Source organism: Opisthorchis viverrini (assembly GCF_000715545.1).
Source record: "Opisthorchis viverrini unplaced genomic scaffold opera_v5_65, whole genome shotgun sequence".
In the NCBI taxonomy this organism is placed as follows: Eukaryota; Metazoa; Platyhelminthes; class Trematoda; order Opisthorchiida; family Opisthorchiidae; genus Opisthorchis; species Opisthorchis viverrini.
In genome coordinates this window covers 632173-659626 of record NW_008751721.1, presented here as the reverse complement: position 1 = coordinate 659626, position 27454 = coordinate 632173, and the positions used below count along the sequence as shown (strand labels likewise).

At 46.6% G+C, this 27454-nt stretch overlaps 1 protein-coding gene across 1 annotated transcript; it reads right to left on the bottom strand.

Moving 5' to 3' along the window:
* On the bottom strand, positions 1–25962 carry T265_04125 (hypothetical protein; the record flags this gene model as incomplete). Its single annotated transcript, XM_009168783.1, has 14 exons — positions 1–1405; positions 1488–2023; positions 2136–2645; positions 4066–4378; positions 5333–5639; positions 6175–6379; positions 7946–8183; positions 13165–13451; positions 13873–14526; positions 14842–14946; positions 24827–24999; positions 25037–25453; positions 25489–25688; positions 25726–25962. 14 exons carry the CDS (start codon positions 25909–25911, stop codon positions 1106–1108), a joined length of 4431 nt encoding a protein of 1476 aa, XP_009167047.1.
* Between the last annotated feature and the right edge of the window lie 1492 nt (positions 25963–27454).

The following is a 27454-nucleotide window of genomic DNA, read 5'->3' as shown; positions in this document are numbered from 1 at the left end:
GCACAGGTAAAAATGATATTTCAGTCAGTAGCTGTACGAATTCAAAATACATGTCACCCATGAGATTGTGTCCAGTAGTTCCCTAAAAGGACCACTGATCAAAAACAGACGAGTGTAGGAAACCTCTGGTGATTATTTCTTGTCTCAGACACAGTAATAAATCCGGAACAGGAATCAACGACCACTTTCGAAGCGCACACGGACTGTGCCATCTTGACTGGAATCTGCTAGCCTGCGAGTTGAAGTCGCAAAAGGACCTACCCTGGGACACACGATACAGTGCTAACGGACACTATACAAGTAACTCGGAAGAGTGCACATCTAAACAAAGTATTCCTAAACATAATGTAGAAGCGCGGCGGTGGACGTATTATGGCCAGTACACCGATGAAAACAGGGTTCCGTTAAACGTGTGCAAAATAGGCCCGATTGTTATACCAACCATTTGATAACCGAAAAATCGTCAACCGGAATCTGTTTACAATTGACAATCACGAAAGCAGGAACATGAAAAGCATTGAACGGAAACATATCAGTTTGAGGAAATCAATGAACACTGATAAAAACAAGCACCCAGTATTGCTTAAAAGCTGGATAAACGCGCGAAAAAATACCAAACTACCCCTCAGGTTCCATTGTGGGCAAGAGGTTGCGCCCAATATTTGCTGAGTGAGCAACACGTGTAGCACCCGAAGACACGGCCGACGACTAAGGAGAAAAAACGAAGAATCCGTCCGGGTCACGCCACACACAGTAGACGACCTACCAGTTTACAAAATAGGAGCACGCATCAACCGAAATACAAAACAGAATTGGATGAAAACATGGGGAACGGGACACCAGATTGTGAGGTGCTGAATGAACAGGGAGTGTTGAATTGAACCGAGGTATGGGAAGCAACGATCAGGCGCGTTTATAAGGAATAGTCTCTTTGATCCATGCGTTCATTTCGAACATCTAACCAGTTCACCCCACCGTATTTGTCTGTCGCGGATGGACAGACAGATCACCTCCTCCCTCCAATGTGAAGCAGAACCTAGTAGCCGACCAGTCATGTGCAGTCACCCGTTGTTCATCGTGGACATTTTCGAGTATACGTTGGTCTCTAAAATTGCGACAACGGCGCACCTCCTCCACCACCGCCGACATCGGCAACAGGGTCACCGCCAACCATTTGGGAAAGACTGAGGTCACCTAGATCAGTACCGTTTATCAGACGGGTACCAGAATCATAGTTGGACACTGAACCTTTTCCATTGTTCAACAATTCCGCGTTGCGTCGGGCGGAGAACTTCTGTGCACCACTTGAAACGGTGGCCCCTTGGAAAGTGGAATCTTGGGAAAGCAGGAAGTTTTCTACCTGGCTCGCACCATGCCCGAGTCGAAAATCCAGAGATGTACTTTCCTGAAAACAGAAACCACAAGGACATGAGAGGAGAAAGGGAAAGGCAAATGTAAGTGTAACTCTGGACGGAAACAAAACGAACCTGTGAAAGTCCAGATAAACCGAGATTACGAGACTGGCTGTTGTACACGCCAACCATGGACCCAAATCCGCCAGCTCCCTGTGTTCCAGTCAGTTCGGACAGGCCAGGTTGCGAAAGCAGACCGGTGCTCATATTGGTCATCGTACTGGAGCCGGGGCCGGCTAAACCGTCTAAACCTTGTTGTGGCTGTCGGGACTTTGTTGACCCGGCCAGAGCGCTGTGATTACCAACTTGTCCCGCACGGCGAGTCCCACTGCCCATGTAACGAGGAGCGGAAATGCCACCGGCTGTGGCCTGGTTAGTTGGGAGAGGGCCGCCAGGAGCACGGGTGCTCCCGCCCAGCTGACTAAGCGATGGACCGAAATTCAGCCCGGGTCCGTTGGGCCTGGCAAACGCATTCATTCCCATTGCAGCCGCAAATTTAGAGGTGTCCGTTTGTGTGTTAGCTGATGACCCGTAAAGGTTGCCCATACCGAGATCTGAAGCACGATGCAACTGACCAGTCTGCATGAGCATACTCATTGGCATTGGAAGACCTGGTGAGAGAAAGTTTCGGAACTACAGTCAATTCGGGAGAAAACTACGGATCAGGGAACACTATAAGCATAGAATCGATAACTAGAACTATCAAACCGAAACAAGACGTACTGGAATTTGCGTTTGCAGCGGCGAATTGTCTGTTGGGCCCAATATATCCAATTTGATCGAACAGCTGATGCAGGCTGTGAGACCCGGGGTTTCCTTGAGAAGGATGATAATTCGGATGATGCTGTGCGGCAGCCGCGGCTGCCAGCGCATATGCTGCAGCATGGCTCGCGCCCGGTTGGCTGACACCGCCCGAAGGACCTGGACCGCCAAGCCCTGAAGTATTGCCACTTGTTCCACCACCAAAATAAGCGGCCGCAGCCGCAGCCATTGCAGCCAAAAGGGCATTTGGATCATTTGGATTCGGATAAGAAGGTTGCGTCGCATTCCCACCTGCCTGTGGAAAGAAACCGCCTGGGCCAAGACGTTGTTGGCTCATCTGATTTGCGTTGAGCAGGGCCGTGTTTGCCGCCAGTTGGGAAAGAAAATGCCCGCCTGGTTTGAATGTATACGGCACCTTTGGTTTCGGAAACTGAAGCATGTATTCAGCTAGGTTGTTCAATGGGCCTTCGACTAAAAGATGCTGCTCTCGGTAGAAGTGAAGCAGTTGGTTCCAAAGTGGTTGCTATGGTGCATGGGAAAAGATATTTCGTTAATTAACTCTCAATGTTTATCTGTTCTATTATTGCTCACGATTTCGAGAAATGGGAAATAAAGAACTGGGAATAAAGAACGAGTGCAAGCAGACCACTAAGATAAAAAAAAACGTCAAATTAGTCCTATCCCACAAGTACTTCGTCCGATTCCCGCTTACCCTACTTCGGTGGACATTGACTATCCTTTTCACATCTGTTCGATCGATCCAAACAAGACGAAACAGGCATGAAGTTTAAAACTCCAAATTACATGTCTTGGACAAAACATGAGTTTGAACAATCAACATCACAATCGAGAGCATGATATCAGCGTTTAACACTGACTGACACTTCGCTGCCTTACAATCATGATTTATTTGAAAGAATAAAAATGGACGGAATGAAAAAGGGGCTCAGTGCTAGCCTGCCATAAACAGTTCGAAGTGCCTACGCCTCAAGACATTCACTCAGGCAATCTGGATTGAAACTGACAATAAAAACGCCGTGTACTGAGTGGATGCGATCGAGAGGCGGGCGGTATGACCTAGCAACGAAGTATGAACGAGCTCGGCTGACAGCTGCCGCCTCCCGGGGCAGGAAGGCCGGTTCTAAACCCATCAGTGGTTATTAACACATCATAATTCACAGCACAATATTGTCCAAACACTGATCCATCACTGCTATCTAAGCACAATTTATTTGGAAACCCTGTTGTGGAGAAGTGGATGCGGAAGGGACTTTGTGTTAGCCCATCACAATCATTCAGACACTGGCTAGAAGCGTCTCTAAATGGGCGCAGTATCTCGCGGTCCCCACCCAGAGTTTTCGTAATCACTTACACACCCATCTGCCAGGTCAACGGTTGACGAATTCTCGGCTTCCGCCGCTCTGAATTTGGAACGGAAAAAGCACTATCTTTCGTAAACGACGGTTCACACATGGGCAACACACAGCCTAGCCAACGCACCTTCTGGTGATCGACGCAAAAAATCGCTTTCTTATTGTCTCGTTACGGATTCACCGGCAGCAACTCACACGAGCTATGGTACTAAGACAACGACTATCGAACACCTGAAGACGTTTCAGTCACGCTGCTCAAACTGGCTTAAACAGCCAGTATTGAAGCCTGATACACAAGTCCCTTGATGTCATCGGTGTCTCAAAGTAGCAGACACGACCTGAGCCTTGCAGATCCGTGCATTGACCTCATCTGTCACACTAATCAGAACTTATGCAAATTCCATGGTACATAAAACGCTCTGCAACTTTGAGAGCCTTTCCCCGGATTGCAGATGGCGTGTTCAGTGACCGCGTGTCCATGAGCATGACCTTACACTTTGTGGGTGCAAACTGCATACCAATGGACGGGATGGCTTGAGTCGGTTCATCCACAAACACCTGTGCCTCCTTCCCCTTTTCGAAGACGAAAACGATGTCGTCTGCAAATTCCAGTTCGACAAGGTTTTCGTCCGAGGCTATTCGAACACTGAGTTTTCGAAAATCTTTCAGCGCTCGTCTCATTATTTCAACGATCACGGAATGGATGGAGTGGGTAACTCTGACGGACACCGCATTGTGTACGGAAGCTTTTGGAGAACTCTGTATACTCTCACAATCCCGGAAGTCTGAGAATACAATAAATTTATTGTTCACAAACTTTCGGGGCATTGCCTGACGGGCAATTGTGTTAAGGAAAGCAGACCGGCCAACCGAGTCGAATGCGCCTCGGAAATCCAGGAATATCAAAAATGTGAGTTTTTCTGCGTATGACGATGTCCTAATACCTGACGGTGGGTGGGCAAGTGTGGCAGATCAGTCAATCGAGTCGAATGCCAGGTGGCAGATCAGTCAATCGAGTCGAATGCCGGGTCGGAAATACTAAAATGTGGGTCGTTTGTACGTAAGACGTTGCTTTAGCGTCTGACGGACTGTGGGGATTGGGCCAACACAACCGCTACAAGGCCGGAATCCTACTTGCTGCTCTGCAGTCAGTGTTTCACGAGCCACCGTAAGGCGACCTAGCACAAGTGACGCCAACAGCCTGATTACTATCGGAGTCAAGCTGATTTATCTGTGGTTAAAAAGAAACCACTAATTGAAAATGAGCACTATCAGCTAAGTGCGACCCTCAAAGAAAAGAAACACTGAGGGTAACTGAACGAAAGCGATATCAGATGTTCTCCAGCCAACCAGTCCCCCTGTCAAGGTACACTAACCAGTGGTAAGACGAAAATGAAGTCAACGTTGCTCAAAGACTAGTGCCATTACAAATGTTCAACACTAAATAAGAGCAACAAGTTGCCTTTCACTGACATCAGTAACCTTTCACGGCCGTTCAATGCACCTACAGAAATATGCGGACATCTTCCGAGAAAAAATAAAGCACGGATCTGCTCGTAAAGCATAGGGTTCAAAAAGAGGATTGTGGTTAGATGATAAAGCTGGAACAGCGTTCCAACATGCACGGTAAGGTCAAGTGGTCGACACAGCAGCCATGATAATGTTTGGAATAAAACTAGCAACCCAATTCAACAGAAATTGGTCGACACAGCAGCCATGATAATGTTTGAAATAAAACTAGCAACAGAAACCTAGCCGCTGTCGAAAACAAGCCCATACACTCACCTTACAGAGCGCCTTCGGGTTGCCGACCACAATCAGGCCATAGCGAGCCCGTGTTAGCGCAACGTTCAGGCGCCGAGGATCATTCAGGAATCCGATGCCCTGGTTCTCGTTTGCGCGCACACAAGATAATATTATGTAATCCTTCTCGCGACCCTGAAACGCGTCCACACTTGCTATTTCAATTTCTTGATATAATTTAGAGTTCAGCGAACCGGAATAGTGAAGGTAGTGGGCCAAGTAGGCTCGCTGGCCCTCGTACGGTGTGATGACGCCAATCGTGTTCGGATGGACTCCAATTTTTAGCATTCTGAAAGGGATGCATTAGGATGAAGAATTCGGAAGAGTGAACACCATTGCGGCAAAGAAAGTGGTACTGTCGAGAAGAGCAAGTAACACATTATTTCCTCATATGGACCTAAAAAAAAACATGGAGATTCGGCGGAAAGTACTGACTTTTATAATACTCTGGAGAATGTTACATCATAAGAATACACTCAACGCAAGTCAATTGCAGGTAGGTGTGGTTTATAGGTAACGTAAGCTATCACGATAGTGAAAAGCGATATCACTCCGCTATTCAGCACAAAAGATTTCTATTACCTATGACGAAGCACTTCCAATCTAGAGCTGCTCACGTTAACCGCATGTTTCTCTTTATTTAGCCTCGGAGCGCAAATCAGGCAAACGATAAAAGGATGCTTAAGCGGAACGGCCTGACTTGCCTATAATCCGATAGGTGAGCACAAACGACCTGGGTGACAAAGTTGTTAGTTCTACTCAGCCACCCCAGAGAATCAGATGTACCAAGATGGAGGGGTACCGAAAATGGAAAAAACACGTACTTTGTTACAATTTTCTCCACAGTAGCAGCCTCCGTGCGATTCAAGTAGGAAACACCATTGCCAGATATTTCCTCCTGACCAGAAGTGCAATAGAAAAACATGGGGCGATCCGGATTAGGCCAAGGAAAATCGATTTGCTTGCACCGATCTTCTGCGGTAACCCCATTCTGTAAACTGCCTTCATAGAATACGTTGCTCGGGAAAGCTGAGAGTGCCGGATGCATGCGATACTGGACCTGCACATGAGGATGGGAAAGGGACTAGGCATGTTTATCAACAATACAGTAATGTTTCGAAAAATAGGACATCAAAAGAGAGAGGTTTCTTGATCCCCTTAGGAAAGGGTTCCTTTGAAAGGTAACCGAATTTCCTTCAAGGCAGTCGCGTGAAAAAGCTGTACAACCCATTAAGGATATGGCTTCCATCAATACCATATCTGTAACAATACGCCAACATTCAGGTGGTCCGAGTTAGTTGTTGATCAGATGGCTGTCAGTACGTCCATCAGGCTTGGCAATTAGCTTACGAACGCTTTGAAGACAAAGAGACACCAGTGGGTGGCTGTCTGCACGTTTGGTAACAGAAGGTTTCTAAGCAGTGAGGCATCGGTGTTGAACACTGATGTCATGCTGACGACGATGACGACGAAGACAACGATGAAGCTAACTCCCAAGCTCTACGAACAAATCAATAGTTGTATGACGAACAACCAACATACGTGTAACATTGTGGACACTATCGTCAACTGCCCAAATGGCACTATCCTGTATAATACGGTGCCCAGAATAAGAATGAAGAGAACTGGCAGAAAACAAAGCCCAGTTAGGGACAAACCTCATTGGTGATGGAAGTGGAAGTTTATCAGTGAGATGCACATACATGAATTGGACAGTGAGAATTTGGAATGCTTTCCGGGGATTTTCATATCGATGAACCTGGTATTCGAGACATGAGGATGAATCATATGGTTCGCAGTCCTTGACCATCGGATCAACTCACTCACTGAGTGACATGGGACCCACTGAAGAATCCAGCTCTTCGATGAGGACTGCAGACGGCAAACATTGAAAAAGCAATAACGATGCAGGCCCGTCCGGCAATCTCATAGGGTGGATAGAACAAGTAGTGGTTAGGATAACTGGCAGCAAGCCGTTCTGAGCCACATCGATGAGTTCTCAAAGCAAACGTCCCCCCAAGTAGCCCAAACATGAATGCAGGTAACCGGAGTTTTACAAGCTGTGAAGCAAACGTAATCATTCATCAGCACCATTCTCGGTGGTTCATGTCAGTGTGCTCCTAGTCAGACGAATACAACGTCGATATATATTTATGCCTTTTGAAACAATCATCCTCTGGGACACACCGGAAACCAAAAAAACAAGCCGGCGGCTTTCACTGTTCCATTGAACCTTATGGAGCAGTCAACCTCGCCAGTCAACTTCAGGATACCACCAGAAGCACTACGGACCCAATGTTCTGTCGGGTTGACATGCGCCTCAACGATTCGTTTCCACGTTTGTCCATTGAGCAGCCTGATGTCGGAAGCCATATCAAGCTGCAAACTGGGATGTTGTTGATACGAACCGTCACGAACTTCCTTCGGCAAGCAAAATCAACTATGAATGTCGCCGGCACCGAGTTGGACCGTGATTTGTGGGCTGCATGGTGGTGTGTTGGTGGCTGCGGCCTCTGGGATCGACGTAGCCACGGTGACTGCACCTGGAATATTATTGACGCCTAAACCGGCGATAACGAGAAAAACACAACTCACCACGATGCCAGCAACTTGTGAGAGGCTTGCTCTGCTTCCGATCGGGATAACTGTCGGATTTCCTAAAGCGCTGGAGTTGATTGCCTGTACACAGTTGTTTGAAGCCACAGGTGACTGGCCGATCGTAGCCGTGTCGTGCTTCAGGTTGGCGTTCGGTGGCGGGGCTTCGCAATGTCATTTCGGCATCCTGTTCAATTGTGTTAAGCAGCAGGGTTGTGATGTCAACATTTTGGGACGACTGGAGGCCGTAGGTTTATTGTCACCATAACGGTTATCTTAAGGTACTGTAACTTGCGATATACCCTGGCGGGTGAAACAGGAATCCAAGGATGGAGTTGTAGTACCGTTCACATTTTACTAGTGTCCGAAAAGCGCACACAAAACCCCACTTCAATTGCACACCTAAAGCAGCTTAGGACGAGTACAATGGTTCCACATTTTACTCTTCGAGTATTTGGTGATCCTGACGTGGTTGTGAGTTGCACTCAGTTCCGAGGCTGAAAGCCTTTCGCTAGATCGGATCTCACAAAACGGTAGTGTTTGTGCTGTACGTTGTCCGGCTCAATAAAAAATCAAAACAGGTCGATGCAGTGGACGGTGTCCATTGGTCATATCAACAGATACCCCTACGAACTGGAATTCTGGATCAGGAGGACGGGTTTAACCCAGATTTGTCGCAACTGTTTCAGTAAGAACGGATATAATCATCCCGGTGGACGATATGAAAGCCCGAGTTGGACAACTAAGAACGGAAAAAGCAGCTGCACGGTAGATTTGAAGTCGGTGATCAGTGGATGGATAATGAGGAGCGACCTCTTCAGTTGTGCGCTGAGCATTGTCTGATCCTAGCTAGCACGAACTTTCAGCGCAAGTGTTCAAGTTGAGTTACATGGAGGCCACAATCACAAGCTAGTCACGGACGCAGTCGGACCACGGGACTATTGGTTACCATTGAAGATCGCCGCTTCCCTTGGGATACAAAACTTGATTCCCATTATGCCATTGCGCGAAACCGGTTATCACTTGTCTTTCCATCACGTGCCGCAGCAGAGCGACTCGGTTCATGAGCTTCGCCGAGTTTCAGTAGCGCAACAGTAACGAGCTGGTCTGGTCGGAAAGCTATTGGAAACGTGTTCGTGACGAAGGACGGTCGGAGAATGAGTGCAGGCAAGTGGAAGCTGTCAAAGTGTCTGTCCAAGCAACGGGACTCGACCAAATAAACACTGGACACCGTCGAAACCAGCAGACGTTGATTCCAGAAAAGCCATGCCAACAACTAGCAACCACGATGATGCACGACAGGAGATCAAGAGCCTGGTGAATTACAGAACGCTGGTACCCTGCGAAGATCTTCGCTGCAGACAATTGTGCCCTGTTTCAGCCGATTCAGTTAAATCTTCAGGAAACGGGTGTCATTCATTCGCAAAGCTGTTTCCCCCTGGACGAGGACGCATTGATATACGTTTACCTTGATATAAGTTCTTGAATAGTGCCTCACTTTCAAACATCTAACGTTGGTTACTTTCACGATCTGAAAGCTACTATTGACTCTGTCAATCGTCAGGAACGGTGTTTTGCGATCCATCCCAAATTTGTATCCCATGTGAGAACTCCTGTGAGCGTACAAGTATAGACGGGTACAGAGCAAGCTTCCGCCTGGGTTCTCCAAATCCAGTGGGGTAACACAAGGCTGGTCGCCCTGATGCTTGCAGACCAGCCAATCGATGTGGTGGATGAGCTTGTTCACCTGGGCAGTTCTGGTGAACTGGCTGGTGATGAGCGAGGCCAGGGCAGTTTCGCCAGTCTCGGGTGCCTATGGCACCGGTGTGATCCATGCCGTCTTATGGATGATGAACGTGAGGTGAACTCGCTCACGATGGATGAGCTACTCGCAATCCACAAATTACGTTAGATGTATTTCACGTGGGAGAAGACCACCTGACTCGCAGAGCTCTTTTCGCCCAGTCACGTTGAGTGGAAGCAACCGAGAGGTGTCCGGGGGCCAACCACCTCTAATAACCGAATATCACATCATTCAGACGGATTCCTCACGTAAAGGCTACGGGCTAAAAGAAGACATGCCGTGGTTGGTCGGAATGCTAGCCAATCTGGATTGAGCATTTTTAGCTCGACGCTTCTCGCCCCAGGGACAATTTTGCACGACCATATGGAACATACAGTTGCAATAATTTTCCTTTGTCTTCAGAGCTAGGGCTACCACCTAGAGCTACCGTGCCTCTTAATATACCAGTGTGTGGAGCAGGGGGCAAAGGACTGATACAGAGTTGTAAGGCCGTACAGCAAGTGACAACAAGAGGTGGCCAGTATAACCTAGCAACAAAGTATGAAAAAACTAAACAACAAACTTATTTCAACATGCTCAATACATGGCCTAACCAACGCAGCTTCTGGTGGTCAACACACTTCAACGAAAGCTCTTGTTGCACAAATGAACTCTTTCTAACTGTCTCGTTACGGATCAACCGACAACAATCCACACGAGCTATAGCTCTGGGACAACGGTTGTCGAACACCTGAAGACGTCCCAGTTCCACTGCCCGAATAGGCCAACAACAAACAGCCCATACTATAGCCTGATACCCACGTCCACTGAGATTGCGGGAAAGACCGCTTTGACGTCACAGGTGTCTCAAATTAGCGAACGCGACCCGAGCCTTATAGATTCGCACAGTAACCACACGTCACACTACACTAGGAACTAGTAAAATTTCCAAGAGACGTGAAGCGCTCCACAAACTTGAGTACCTCTCCTTGAATTGTAAATGCAGTGCTGCTCAGGAGCATGTCTCCACACCGTGGGTGCAAACTGCAAGACAAAGGACGGGATGATCTAGTTCAGTTTATCCACAAACACCTGGACCTTCTCCTATTTGAAGAGGAGAACGACATTGTCTGAATGTCCCAGGTTGATAAGGCATTAGTCAGTAGATATACGAACATCGAGGTTAGGGAAACCTTCCAGCGTCTCTCATTATCTCTACAATAACAAAACTAATTACTGACATTGTCAGACGGGGCTCAATCGCTCAGTCAGTGCCCCCTCTATGTCAAAGCTAAAGCCTTCAGTGCGTAGCTGCTCAGTTATCCGAACTGATCATGCCATCGAGTCCTGAGCCTGGCTAGATCCCCATGCATTTCCACTTTCCGGTGGCCAAATCTGTGGCTCCCGGAACCAGCGTACACTTGGTATATGGTTTGTAGCTGATATGTTGGTTGAATGACTGAAGAAAGGCGGTCGTCACTAGGCACGATTCCAAATCACTACCGCGCGCTGCAAACCAGCCGAACCAGGGGACAGTGAGCTCGACTTTGGGTCTGGTGTATGACAAAGACGTCCAATTTCGCAGGGGCTGAATTCCCAATTGATTGACCACTAGAACGTTCGTTGTAGGGATACAGTGGGGTACGGTTAGGTCCCCGAACCCGAATAGCTGACTTGGAATACGCTGATGATATAGTAAGTGCCATCAACATTGACAGCAACGCCTGATCAGAACACTGGTGTCTTACTAATACACAACCTTGTTAATTTATTTGAATAATGCCTTATACAACAAAGGGGAAATGACACAGAGAGGAGAACCTCGGGTTGTTGTACCAAAAAACATGCGAGGCGCCCATACCTACAGCACCAGTCAGATAGAAACTCGATAGAAACTGACAGCATTAAGTCATGGATGAATGAAGTAAAAATGAATGATGGGTGATGACCTGGAAGAACTCTAACATATGCTAGGGCTAATTCAGTACGCAGCACTAGCAGGATTGGAAATCAATACGTTGAAGAGTCCCGCCTGCATGTTCACGCCTGTACAACCTTTCAACAAAACAGGCAATAAACCAGCAAGTTACTGATTTCAAGTACCTTGTTTCCACCATTGTACCCAACAGATGAGTTGAATAAACTCAAAGATGTATAGACAGCCTACAAGGCTTCATGTTGCTAAACTCGTCTTGTGGAAAGGAAAAGAGGCTAGCGAGAAATGCCGAGAAAACGATCGGTGAGATGAGTGTCCACCAACAATGTTTGGACTACCAACTTCTTGCCTAAGTAGTTAAAAAAATTGTTCGCTGTAACAAACTGTAAATTCCTAGCTTCCATGCTAATCGGGAAAAGCGCGACGACTGAGACATCGCCAGACTGCTCAAGCCCGAAGAAGAGCAGTCAAGATACCAAAAGTAGATTAAAACGGCGGACCTTCTAGTCACTTAGCTCGAACCTTAACCACTGAGCGTTATTGTAAGACATCGCATTAATAAGGTGGTCCCAGGTTTGTGTGGAGATGATACCCTTTGTTCAAATCGCAGAAAGGGTCTGCCTTTGGAGAATTCTTCCGAAGCTTTCAGTTGACCTAACCCCGAGCGCGAAGTTCACACCCCACTGGGAGTCACAGAGTTCCTAGTTCACACTAACGACCTCCGGACGGCAGCCACTCACGAAGGATATCCAGTGAACTGTCTTCTCAACAGTTATCAATGAGCTTCAAGCAACCAAGAATCCAGCGTCCGGGACCGTATGGTCAAGAAGCATTCCATCCCTATTACCAGGATGCTCTAGAAACATCGCTGTTGTTCGTAGTTATTAACGTTACCAATGAGATGTTGCGTTACTCTGACGTAACCTTAAAACGAATGTTCGACCCCTCAGGTGCGATAAAACAGGTAGGTTTAGCATGCCCTGGCACGGTACCGGTAAAATATTTTTGTGTCAAGTGACGGGCATTTTAAACACGGGTCAGATCGAGGACACGCATCACTGATGACCTCTGTTAAGGGCGACACTCTAGTTCTGCGCTCCTACCTTTGATGTGTACCACTCATAAGTGCACTAGGACGGGAAGACTTTCCGACGAGCGACACAGATAAAGATATGGCGAGAAATTCGTGTTCTCTGTCTTTATTCAGAGGGCCAGGATCGCAAAAGCAGTCACATTAAAATGAAGACCCTATGTTGTTTGTAGGTTATATTGGCAGCTGTATAAGGGTGAGTGAAACGATGGCGCTATTGTTAGGAACAGTGAATTGTGGGCAGACTGAAGACAAGGAATTGTACAGCACGAAGCTAAAATCAGCTGCAAAAAGAGATAATTCGAAATCAGTACCAGCTTATTTTATGAACTAATTGAGCATCGGATCCGTCCTCGTCACCGCAGAGAAAGAATGGTGCAGTGGGAAGGGGAAAACGAATATCTACTCACCTGTAGTCTCATTGGCCGGATACCAAGCAGCACAAATCTTTCAAACAGGCTTTGCGTGAGACCAGCATTCGCGGCCTTCTTGCACGTAATGACCGGCCCAAGTTGACAGTGATCCCCAACAAGCACGACCTGACGACAACCAACCATTAATGGAATCAAACATTCTGGTTCAGTGGCTTGGGTCGATTCGTCAATGAGCACTGAGTGAAAACTAAGTCGCTCCAGACGCTGGTCTCCGGCCGTCACACAGGTGCAGCATACGACGTCTGCGGCAACAAGAAGCTCACCTATGGGAAGGAAATTCGGCAACATGCAGATGAACGGGGAGAAGTAGGCATAACAACAGAATCGTTGAGTGACAGCGCACTCCAGCGGCATAAGCCGAGGGTATATGGTAGGTTGTAAATATAACAGTATTTCACTTAATGTGTGAACGAGATCTGAGTTTCAGAGTTAGAGACTAATCGACGTGGGTCCTCCGTTCAACCAACCAATCGTTTGTTACCCCTTACACGGCAGCAGTAATGACAATCACCACTTCAATCTTAGTGAGTCAATGCGTGCTTCTAAACATCTATTATAATTAAAATCCACATCTACTATCCAAATTATCAAGTATTGTACCAACCTGAGAGAACAGCAATATGTTTTTCCGGATGACATTACGTGAGCATGAAGGGGCGGTTGGGTATAAAACTCGACACTTACGTTCCAACTCCCGTTTCAACAGGCGGTACCTTTTCTCATCTGCTTGACTTAACTCTCCCGTTTCATCTTTTAGTTGTTGCAGCTTTCGTAGTTCGGAATGTCCTTTCACATGCTGAGCTTGGACATGCAGCATCAAATGGCTGACGGGTGAAGCCAGCGCTTCCCTCGATCGAGCGCATAACCGGACAACTTTTAGACCGGTACGGCTAATCTTTTCGCATAGCTGATCAACAGCCGTATTGCTCGGAGCGACAACAAGCACCTTCTTCTGGTGAATTTTATTCAGGTGATACACGATAGATGCGGATGTGACAGTTTTCCCCGTACCAGGAGGACCTTGAATCAAACTAAGTGGACGTTGTAGCACCGTTTTCACAGCGAACACTTGACTGTGATTAAGTTCCGGCAAATCCGGTGCGGAGTATCTTTTCGGCAGGTTGCATTTGAGCACCATATCGTCCATTTCGTGACCCAATAGACGGTAGAATATGTAGGGTGGCAACAGGTCGCACTGCTCCTCAGTTACTTTGGAAATAGCTTGAATCATGCGGTCAAAAGGGGTGGACTTCCACTTGAACTCAACCATATATGTCACGGGATCACTAGGAACCACATCGGCCTGCTTCATCTCTAAACCAACTTCATCACTGAAATCTGGAAGTGGAAAAACCGACATAGGAATGCAAATTGGTGAATGGAGCGCCCGTAATTGGGTGTGTTACGTAAAAGGGGGAGCAAGTGTTGCAGATGAACTACAAACAGCCATGGTGAGAATTTCGGCCCTTGATGAAATCCAAAACCACTAGCAAGATCACAGACAGCCATTACCGAACACCTGAACCAAAACTGTCCTCACAACCTGCGAAACAGCGAACCGCACCTAATGATGGCAGAATAGGTACAATAAACCATAGTCAACCAGCAGGAACAAGCTGTGATCAGCACAGCGAGGGGAACAATATAACTCACTGTCTGGAATTTTAATCACATGGCCGACTCCACTCCAATTACTATCTGGGGTGTTGAAGCGGCGTATGATTAGCTCATCCCCATGCATTATACGTAGTTCTGGACCTGTAGATCAATGAAAGCAAAGTAAACAGAATTAGGTACAAAACTAATCAAAAGTTTGATGGGACTGAGACGTATCGGTCTTCGTAAACAACAAAGACGAGCGCTTCCTAAAAGGGCTAGAGAGTTAATTGCCACAACTCAAGGTTTGTGAACTCAGCTTTAAACGTGTCTGACTAAGCAGTTGATTGCTCAGAAAAAATCCCTCCAACAAGATGTCTTAAAGAAGAGACTATGCAAATGTTGGTAAGGAACTCTGTGCAGTTTTTATCACCGGAAAACGGGGGTGTGACACGTTAAACCAAGCCTTGGAGGCATGTTCATCTTGTTCGGAAATTGCAACATCACATATTTCCCAGCCAGTATGTATTGCAACACGGTCAGAAAGGGCGATTACATTTAACAAGTGAACAAAACATGATGCCTGATGGTAAAAAAAGGAAGACAGAATCTGGAGAGTAAATGGTCAATTAAGGGAAAAAGAACGCCACTGAGTTCGGTCTCGTTTCAAATTCCCTATCCAAAGACAGTCACTATCTCTTGTGCCTCAGTTGTGAGATCGAAATGACACGATGGAGGGAACCTAGCTATCATCTTTAGCTATCTCTCCACGTATTCAGTTGATCTGTAAACAGTTTTTCCCAACTTAGTCCACGCATCACGGATGTGCCTGCCTTAGTAGTCACTTACGAGGTATTCTTAAGACGTGACTTCAACGACGTAACTGCGTGCTAGAGCGCCGTTTCCTGGTTATCACGCAAGACATCCTACGCCTTCACCCCCTGTTATGAAACGCATGAAATACCTAAAGCAAAGACGGTCCTTCCAAGTAGAACACACAAAGCGATTAGTATTCACACATAGGCAACAAGGGTACTGATCCAGATCCACTGTCTCCCGTATGTTATATTTGTCTCAGGATTGAGATAAGCATTTCACGGATTTCAGTTGTTCATCAATGAAGATCAGTGGTGGTCGGAATGAATGACAAGCCTGTACGAGTAATTCGTATTTGAGTAACTGATGGCTAGCTCCTGTGAAGATTTATTCCAGACAGAATTGGAGTGCTTGAAGATAATCTACCAGCTTCAGTGCATCGCCGTGTGATTCCCCGTTACCAGGGGATACACTGTGGCAGTTACGAGTCCAATTTCGTTCAAACGTTTCACCACGGAGATCGACGAGAAACGGAGAAATTGGGCACTCTTGGTGGATACCAGCAGTATCCAAGAACGGTGAATTCTAATTATATACATCACAGGATGCTAACGAATTTGATCGATATACCCTTTAGCAGACGGCAATCAAAGATCATCCTGGGCTCCGGAAAAACCATGCTTGCCCGTCACTGGTAGGAACTGCGACCTTCGGGTGTAACAGTGATACTACTGATGAGAGAGGCATGCGCGTAGTAGGTTTTCTTGTAAATTCGCTTTGCGCCTCTTGAAAAGGGAGGTCTATTGCGGAAGTTGTGGATTCGCTTTGTAGCATTTACTTGGATTTGAGCAACAGTCAATGAATATCCAGGAAAGTTCAGGAAGACGCGTTCAGGAGATGGATGTTCAGTTTTTGTAATTAAGATGCTTCCCTATCCAATAATCTGTAACTGGTCAGTTGGTATTTTCTAATGACCCCACGGCGAAGGCCTTCTTCCTTTTACGGGCATCTGCGAGTAGAAATTCGGTCGACTAAGCGAAGACCGCTACAGAGGGTGGCTTGTTCGTTGAGGTGCACCCATACCTGAATACACCTCAAGCTAAGTGGAGTGACATCTGTCCTTCAAGGACTCCATTTCCCAATCTTACGAGTTTCACTGTTTCTCAGATGCATTGGATAAAGCCTAGAGCGGTTGTTTATTTTCGATCGTAGAAAGAGAAGCACAATGTTACTTTATATGGGGTAAATCTCGTATTTTCCACTCGATGCCGCCACGACTTCTTGTTTGAAGCCTACGGCTGCCCTACTGTTTGCAAGAATTGTCCTGTAAACCAAAAGAGTTGTCCTTGCCAAGCACATCAGTCCTTTTTGGACGGATTTGGTGGTTGACCTTCAGAAACTCCGCAACATGATCACGCGCTTCCAAAGCTTCGCCGCAAACCGCAAGAAAGTTGTGCGGGTACTCATAGATGTGCATCAGCGGTTGAGAGGAATAATCCGGCAGACATCGCATCAGATGCTTCCAGAAGACGTAGGACACAGCTAATGGATCCCGGATCCGACCACCTTATGGGATGAAGAGTCATTATAGACAGCAAAACCAAATTTACAGGCTACGCCTCTCAGAAATAATGAAAACCAGAATTGCACGGTCGCCTACGTAGACAATCACGTCTTAGAGGGGGTAAATTCAATCAATCGGACTAAGCTCTTGCGGGCTAGTGCGTGGCTCGAACGACTTCCCACCCTAATCAGGAAACGAACCAAGCCCGTGACTGACCTTGGCTTGGCAAGAGCTAATGGGAACGTCAATGTGCCGTGAAGTCAGTTAGGGAGAATGCGTTTCCAGACGAGCTGCGCACACTTAGCAAGAAACCCACCGGTGACAAACGACTCTTTTTGGCAGTTCACTTCGCAAACGGAATCCTTTCGATGATCATGGGGAACTTCGCGTTAGTCACCTCTGACTGACCGTTTGACTATTGAGACTAACCACCATATCGTGCCGCTAAAGAGACAGTTCATCACCACGTCATAAAACATTACCACGAAAGCTGTGGCGCGTGGGTAGCTAGTAGCTGTGAGCAATGGACACCGGGTTGTACGAGGGTGAGTCGCTGTCCGATGCTGTCGATGGCTTCCGGTAGCGTACAACCAAATGATGACTTTTTCCACGTGAACGAACGAATCGCATTCACCGAAGTGGACTACTTCGGTCCACTTTTAGTCAGATAAGAACGTGACACCCAGAAAGGATGTGGTTGTGCATTTGCGTCTATAACCATTTGTGCGGTTCATACTCAATTTGTGCGGTTCATACTCGGATAGCCTATAGATGAACTCGTTTCTGTGCGTTCTCGATGTTTGTCACTCCACTGGGCAGCCCAGTAAAGCTTTAGTGACAGTGGCACTAACCTCAGCAACGCCAAAACCGACAGAAAGAGTGCGTTCATAAATGGGACTAGTCTCAGTTAGTCACCCAGTTGCCGGAGCACAAATGCAACGGAATTATATCCTGACATGTTAAAACTTATCCGAAACTCCGAAGTGCGCACAAAAAACAGCTATTCTAGATAGGCGACAACTCGGAATGCGCATTACATGACCCACACAGCTTAGCTTGCAGTGTCGGATGCATTCCTTGAATGTAGTACCGTCTACCCCTTTCATGATCACACTGCGAATTCGCTGGTTCCAGACGATTCCAGCTATCGTTCTGTGGAACTGGTCAAATACCTAGGGCTCCTCAAATCCTCCGCCCGGAGCAGTCGGGTCTCGCAGCTGTACAACAATATGGCCTGCAGTGTAGTCTAAGACACGCGGTCCTTGAGACTCCTGGTATCCTTTTTTGATGCTACAATGCATGCAAACTGTTGGACGCAATTCGGGCCTTTGAGATGCATGCGTTAACATTGTCTGCCACACTACCTTTCAGTGTTCATCAAATTAGTTCAGCGACGATGAAAGTAGGTAAAAATGAAAAGAGTGGGCACATTTGTCGATCAGTGCTCATAGGAAGGTTTTTGGAGAACTCCCCGCACTCGCACGCACTCCACAAACAGATCATGTTATTCACTTCTGAGGGATGTCTTGTTATGCATGCTGAAAAGCACGAGCCAGCTGACAGAATCGAGCGCACTGTTGAAACCATGGAACACCAGGACGTCTATATGCAAGCCGACGATGAACTGTGAAGATCCGTTCAATGCGGTGTATTTAAGAGCGGGATCTTGGGGTTCCATTTTCATATACCTTGAGTTGTATTCCACTCAAACACGGGAAATCCCTACCCAGGTTCGAGCAGTTTTAGTGCTACTTATGTCTAGTTGGTTGCATCCTTCCACAAGCGGAGTGGTCAGCATCTTGCAGGTTTGCGGACAGTGCAACTAACGCAATTGATGGAGCTCGATGTTAACCGCGACTGAAGTACGTGCACCACAACCGTCACACTTCCGAAACATCGGTGATCAAAAACCTGAAGATGCCTCACATAGTTTGTCCACAGAGACCATGTTTCGCAACCAAACACCGACAAATTACGTGCACCACAACCGTCACACTTCCGAAACATCGGTGATCAAAAACCTGAAGATGCCTCACATAGTTTGTCCACAGAGACCATGTTTCGCAACCAAACACCGATAAATTCCTTACTGTAGCCTGGTACACGCGATCCTTGAGACCAAGTGATATGCCTTTTTGACGCCACAAGTGACGTAAATTAGCGAACATGATCTCGGAATTTGAGATTCGCGCACTGACCTCGTCAAACACAATTCCATCAGACTTCATTCAACTACCTAGATATGTAAATGCATAAGCACCTGCGGACATTCCCAGAATTTTTAGTATTTTCCTTTTCTTCCGTATTTCGGGTCAACCAAGCCCCCCAGTCCGCATGAACACTAGGTTTCACCTGGCGTCCGATGATACGTCGGGTGTTGTGGTTACGGCCGAGAAGAATCTGTCACCGGGCCTCCAGTAAAGCTACTGTCCTATCAGAGAGAACATTTGGATGAGCTTGGAGTACCACCTACGGAAGTTCCGGCTTTGAGTAGCGTTCTGGGTATTAGTGGCCGTTCATATCACCCCCAGCCATGACGACGTCTGAGCTTTTAACCCGACTTGAAAGAGAACCTAGAGCGTCATGGAAACCGTCTTTGGTAGATTCAAAACTAGTCCGTTTGGGCTTAGACACATACAATACACAGATTGCGATTAGCCGAATTTTCTCGAGATTTTCTCACAGATGTTTCTGAACGAACATAGCAGAGGCTACTATCAACGGGTGTCCAAAGGCCATCATCATGGACAGTATGACAACACTGCCGTACGAACACAATTTATTTGAAAGCCTTACTGTGAAAAGAACAAAAGTTGACAGGGAAGAGACATCAGTGCTAGCTCACTACAATCGTTCCGGATTGCCTAGTCCTCCGGACACTCATTCAGGCAACCTGGATAGGAACTGACAACAAGAACGCCAGTCACCGATTAGCAGACATATCTTGCAGCGTCTCCAACCAGTGGCAACGGGGATCACACGGCCCCCACTCTCAAAGTCGAGTTGCACCGACAACACCCAAACATTTCTTAGTTTCATTTATTCCACTCTGTCAGGTCATGGGTTGGCCACACCTTCGCTTCCGCCATTCAGAATGCAGCACTCCTTTCGGAAAATGATGGTTTGGAATGGTTCAGCTGTAGCACCATTTCGGGTCCAAACTAGCATGCCACCAGGAGGCACGAGGGCTCGGATACTGCCAGGTCGCCTGAGCCTAGACAGGAGAAGCCGAGAGGCAGAGGTCGGATTCAAACCACGGACCTTCCCATCAGTAAATCAGCACTCTAACCATTGAAATGGGCAGTACATGGTATAGCCGGCGCATCCTCTGGTGCTAGTAACAATCTTCAATAAAGTCCCGATTGCGCAACCTGTCATGATTTTTGTGTGCTTATTCTTATACTTACCACATATACTCGTACGGAACCTTTGTATGTACATTTCAGCTCATGTACGCTTGTTCTTAGACAAGTAAAACGTTGCTTATCCTCGAAAACCTGGACTCTGTTCTAACTCGTTCTCGGACACTTTCTAAACGTCTCAATTTACTTTATAAGAACACAATGGACCCGCAACTACGACCTCGGTTCTGCGACGCCGACCCAAACTCAGCAGATGCAGCAAAACGCTGGAATCACTGGTTTCGTACATTCGAAACCTATCTGAAAGCTGTCGAATCTTCTAAACCCGACAAACTTGAAACTCACATCTACTTTGTGGATCCGTTAGTATACGATCACAGTGCTGATCGCACCAACTATGAATCTGCAATCGACACGTTACGGAAATTACAGGAGAGTGGACAAGATATCGATCAGTTCGTACAAAAACTGAAATCATTAGCCAAAGACTGTGAGTTTAAATCTGTGTCTGCAACTGAATATCAAGATGAGTGCGTGCGTGATGCTATAATTAATGGCCTGGCGTCCACATCCATCCGCGAGAAGCTTCTAGCACAAAGCGAACTCACTCTGGACCAAACATATCAGCTGGCTAGATCCCTCGAATTTGCTTACAAATGGTCACAGTCATATGTTAGTAACGAACCCATATCTTGCTCTACGATTCCACCCATTTCACAGAATCCCGCATTGCGTCTTCATCCGACCACTGCTGCTGTAAAATCCATTCAGACATGTTATTTCTGCGGTTATGATGCGCATCCTCGTCCAAAGTGCCCCGCTCGAGAAGCCCTCTGTAATCGTTGTGGTAAGCGCGGTCACTTCCGCCGCGTGTGCCGTTCAAAAAATACCTCCAAGTTCCACACAAGTTGTACAACAAAGCCTACTTTATCGTCATTATTCGTTGCAGTAGCTCCTACCCGCCTGGCACATGCCATCGCAACTATCGAAGTCAACGGCATCACTCTCCGTGCACTGGTCGACACAGGGAGTTCTTGCAGTTTCATTAACGCTAAGGTCGTGAAACTGCATAATTGGAAGATTTATCCAACTTTCTCAGTCGTCACAATGGCGTCTACATCCCTATCCTGTCGGACGACTGGGTACGCTTGTGTTTCTGTCCGATACAGAGATACCTCACGCAATGAACTGAAGCTCTTTGTAATGCCAAACCTCTGCACCGACGTTTTACTCGGGCATGACTTTCTAGGTCTACATGGCAAGGTAGAAATTCCATTCGGCGGAGATCGTGATGCGCTCACCATCTGCGGCCTGACGGCTGTAAACGTTGAATCACCATCACTTTTCGCCAACTTGTCTCCAGATTGCAAGGCTGTTGCAACCAAATCAAGGCATCACCCGGATGATGACAAATTCATTCGCGCCGAAGTTAACCGCTTATTGCAAGAAGGCATCATCGAACCGTCAACGTCTCCCTGGAGAGCGCAGGTTTTGCTTACCAAGAGTATCAATCAGAAACGCCGGATGGTTGTTGACTACAGCCAAACTATCAACCGGTTCACATATCTGGACGCTTACCCTCTGCCACGCTTGGACAAAATGATTGAGGAGATTTCGCACTACGAAGTCTATAGTACATTAGACCTCTTGTCTGCTTACCATCAAGTCCCCATCGCGGCATCCGACAAACCTTTTACAGCATTCGAAGCATGTGGTGGCCTGTTTCAGTTTCGTCGCATACCCTTCGGTGTCACAAACGGTGTTGCGTGTTTTCAGCGAACTATTAACAATATCATTACGACTGAAAAGCTGAAAAGCACGTATGCCTACATAGACAATGTGACTATTTGTGGCAAGACCCAAGAGGAACACGATCTCAATCTCCAGTCGTTTTTGAGAGCTACGAGGAAGTATGGGATCACTCTTAATGATGACAAAACAGTCACTTCTTCAAAAGTTATCCGCCTCCTAGGTTATGAGGTTTCAAAGGGTGTCATTAGACCAGACCCTGAACGCATGGAACCCATCCGTCAGTTACCTCTTCCGCGTACTACCACGGAAATGCAACGTATCATCGGTATGTTTGCATATTATGCTCATTGGATATCCTCATTTTCCGACAAAATCAACAAACTGGTAAAGAATAAAACTTTTCCCCTACCTGCCGACGTCGAGTTGACCTTCGACAACCTAAAGAACGAACTAGAAAATGCTACACTAATCACAATAGATTATAACGAGCCTCTGGTTGTTGAAACGGATGCCTCCGATGTGGCTATAGCCGCGTCCCTAAGCCAAAACCGTCGGCCGGTAGCCTTTTTCTCGAGGACACTCAATCCGAGCGAGAAGAATCATTCTGCCATCGAGAAGGAGGCCTACGCTATCGTTGAATCCATCCGGAAATGGCGGCATTATCTACTCGGAAGACCCTTCAAACTGATCACCGATCAGCGTTCAGTCTCATTCATGTACGGCGGTGGACAGAAGGGTAAAGTGAAAAACGACAAGATACAACGATGGAGGATTGAGCTGTCCGAGTACAAATATGATGTCATATACCGACCTGGCAAGGACAATCATGTCGCCGACACTCTGTCACGAAACGTATGTGCTTCCATGGGGAGCAATAACCAACTCGGAGAGCTCCATAACTCCCTCTGCCATCCAGGCATTACCCGTATGTTTCATTTTGTGCGTTGCAAGAATCTCCCCTACTCCGTCGACGATGTCAAGCGCGTCATTTCCTCCTGCAAAGTGTGTGCTGAACTGAAGCCAAGATTTTGGAAATCCTCTGGTAGACTCATTAAAGCAACACAACCTTTTGAACGTCTGAGTTTGGATTTTAAAGGTCCTTTGCCATCTAATACACGCAACCGCTACTTACTCACTATAATTGACGAGTTCTCTAGATTCCCATTTGCATTTGCGTGTGCGGATATGACCTCGGCAACTGTGATTGACTGTCTCACACAAATCTTCTGTCTGTTCGGAATGCCAGCCTATATCCATTCCGACAGAGGCTCATCGTTCATGTCGTCTGAGATCAATAGCTTTCTTCTGGAGAAAGGTGTTGCTATGAGTCATACATCAGCTTATAATCCACAGTGTAACGGTCAAGTTGAGCGTCTCAACGGTACTCTCTGGAAAACAATAAGCTTAGCGCTGAAATCTCACAATCTCCCGCCTTCCCGTTGGGAATCAGTACTCCCTGATGCTCTACACAGCCTCCGATCATTGTTATGTACAGTCACTAATTGTACTCCACACGAACGTTTGTTCCAATACGCACGTCGATCAACATTTGGAATATCGTTGCCATCTTGGTTGACCACCCCTGGTCCAGTTCTGCTGCAACGAGGTGATAGGTCATCCAAGTACCAACCACTAGTAGAAGAAGTTGACCTTCTGAACTGCAACCCACACTACGCACACATTGCTCATCGAGACGGAAGAGTCGAAACCGTGTCCCTTCGCCGTCTAGCCCCAGCTGTTCAGAGTACAACTGACAATGTTCTCAATCTGTCTGAATCCAACGAGGATACCGAACACCCAGATACGACTGAACTAACCGGACGCCAGCCCGATAGCTCTCAAGCATCGGAATCTTCTTCTGTACCGTCTTCCGAACACCAACCGAGTTATCCTTTGATTCTAGAACAACAGCGACGCATTCATCCTTACAGTTTGAGGAACAGAGAAGCTTGATTCAGTACATCACTTCCTGTCTACGTCAGCTCATATGTGCCTATTCAAACACTGTCGGGGTGAATGTCATGATTTTTGTGTGCTTATTCTTATACTTACCACATATACTCGTACGGAACCTTTGTATGTACATTTCAGCTCATGTACGCTTGTTCTTAGACAAGTAAAACGTTGTTTATCCTCGAAAACCTGGACTCTGTTCTAACTCGTTCTCGGACTCATTCTAAACGTCTCACAACCAAAAATCGGCTTCTAACTGTCCCGTTATGGATTCAGGCACCTATCCACACGAGCTATGGTAATACTGGGATTAAAACCAGTGACGCTGAGACAGCCACTTCCCACCATACGTTCGGCTTTCACAATATTCTGTACGACTGAAAGGCCTAATTTGTACATGATCCCACATACAGTATTTCTAAGATGCATGACAAAAACTCAGTATGAATACAGCGTGCGGCAATTCCGGCCACCATATGGAGGTCCTCTCTTTCCGATAACACTAGTGTTTGACTTAAGCATGCACAATAAGGCAATCGAAAGACGAGCGCAAGAGCAAACCAGAACTGACATAACAAAACTAAAGTCAACTCACCTTCATTCGCACCAGGAATTCGAAAATAAGCAACATGCTTGCGATTCAGTGCCGTTTCCCAACGGACAACAACGTTCTCCAACTTCAATGATTCTTTCACTTTTTGGTCATAAGCCGCCTCGATTTCGACGAGTGGTTTGAACGTCATTTGATACTGCAAAGAACTCTTATATCTTAATGAAAATAAGATACATGAATAGGTCTCGTTACCTCAGGAGTACGGGACTGACCTCCCTATCAGCTCCGGGCTTTTCTAGGTCCTCGACAGCTGCTTGTGGGTTTTCTTTCCACATTTCCTCCAGGCGGTTGATCTGCTGTGCAGATATCTGGCGAGCTTTGGCTTGGGCCTCTTCAGAAGGGACCTTCACCAACCAGGACAAAAACTGCCTGTTTTGTATAATCGGCTGCCAAAGAGCTGGGTCCCAGTACATATCCTTATTTTGGTTCGCGCACACATTGCGACACAGCAACACAACAACCGATTCTGACTTTGCTGGGACGAACCCAAGAAGAAAAACATTCTTTGAACCACAGACGTAGCATTCCAATAAGGTGTCTTTCAGTGGTCCATCTTTATGCAGCGTTACTTCCTTGGCTCGAGCACGAACAAGGTGGTTGACGATGTGACTGAAAGCAAATTCCACGGAAATTGCCAGACCTACCTCCCAGAGGTGTTGCCTCGGCCGTTGCAGAACCACTTTTTAGTGGTATTGCAGTAGACAACGCAGGCCGGATCATGAATACCACAGTATGCGCATGCGTGTTCCGGCAGCTGCGAATTAGCCTCATCCTGATCATCATCCTTGGTTGTCAAGTCTAATATTTGCTGACTTAACGAATTTATGCGATTATTGATATCGTTCTTCGAAACGGATGAGAAGAAAACAAGAAGAGCTCACCTTTTGAGCAAAGCCACCCCGCTCCTGGTCTAGTTGGGAAGCTTGCGTTTGTGATTGAGACGGTAATGTGAAATCAGCACAATCAAAGTCTGGTCCCTGTGTATCACCACCGATTAAGTCATTCTCTTCTGGATCAAAAAACGTTAAGGCCTGCGAGTTAGGCCCGTAAGCGTCAAACGAGTCCATCAAACAAGGTAAGCCAGGCCGTTCATCCGCAGCGGCAAGCGAGGGTGACAGCACATTAAAACGAACCGCCCAGTTCAGTGCTGTTGCAATCCAACTACCGTCCACTTTCTTGCACGTACATACCTAGATATTGCATACTGTTGTATCAAAATGCTATTTTCGGCTCCAGAGTATCGATGTCAGAAGAAAGCATGCCAACAATGAACAATGGCCTTGTTACTAGCACGTAAATCCAACAAATATTGGGCCTTTTCGCTTTATTAATTACATTTCAATCTCTTCAGGATTTTTCTAAGTTGGCCGAGTAATTGACTGGTCTGGATAATTTCTGGCCTCTGTATCGGTGTCTTGGTGGTGTTTAGAGGTCTTCGTAGTTTTCGGACATTCTAAGATTATTTTCAGGACCTGTCTTGACCGTCTTGGTGCTCACCAGGTGGGCGTAGCCTCCGGCCTTCAGTCAGATTTATGTTTAACGAAACCCAGAATTTGCGGTTTTTTCAATTTTACATGAGCTTCCAACTCTGTTGACAGAATATTTCTGGCCTGAGGGGATGTCCTCCAGCTGATTCCAACTTTCCATCTCGTTAGGCTGCTGTAATGCCCTAGGCCATCTTATACGCCTTCATCCAGTGACTTTGATCAGAACAAGTGGTTCGAGTGAAAAATCTCTGACAGCTGTAAATGACATCACCTAGGATGTCTACGCCATGCTTGACTAATGATTCGCCCCAGCATGAGCTCCCTAATTGCCTATTGTTAGGCATCCCATATGAAATTATGGTCCATGGGCAAAGTCCTGTCAGGGATGTTCAGCTATGAATTATTGGAAAATTAATCATAATGAAACAAGAAAGCTGTATCTTGCAGAACCGGTAAATATCAGCAACGAGTTTTCGTAGGTTTGAAGACGGGATTCAACCGCGCCCGTCTTAACAGGGTGTAGACAAATATCCATCATCCCATCGGAATCCCCCATCTTAGGTTTGGTGTGGATCGGCAGGATAAGTCCCAAGAACCACTACCCTGTCCACAGATGAGATTTTGCCTTATTTGGATAAGCTACGATTTCTTTGCGGAAATCAATGTTACTTGAAATCCTGAGAAAGCCTAAGGATGGTATATTATGAGTGTTATGCTCAGACATGTTCACTCGAAAAACAACAAGTCGAATTACAAGCACGTTCGGAAAAACATTAATCATGCCACAAAATATTGACAATTCTACGGCGGAAATTGAATGCTGTAAACTAAAGGTATACGAAGCCTTCGTTTATCATTCTTCGGATAACTTGAATTTGAGCTGAAGATTACGGTGTGGATTATCAACAAAGTGACGCCGTAGAATTCTTCTGGGACTCCTAAAAGCCTAGTGTCCATTCTGTCCGTGCACCCAAATCAAGCAAGTCTGACAATTGCACGCCCCAGCTTGGGAGTAAAGCTGTGGACTGCAATGAACATAACCAAGTAGGGGCCCTTCCATTTTATCAAATTAGCTTCTTACTCTCATTTTTGTGCTCCGCGAGCATTGCTAAAACATTATGAC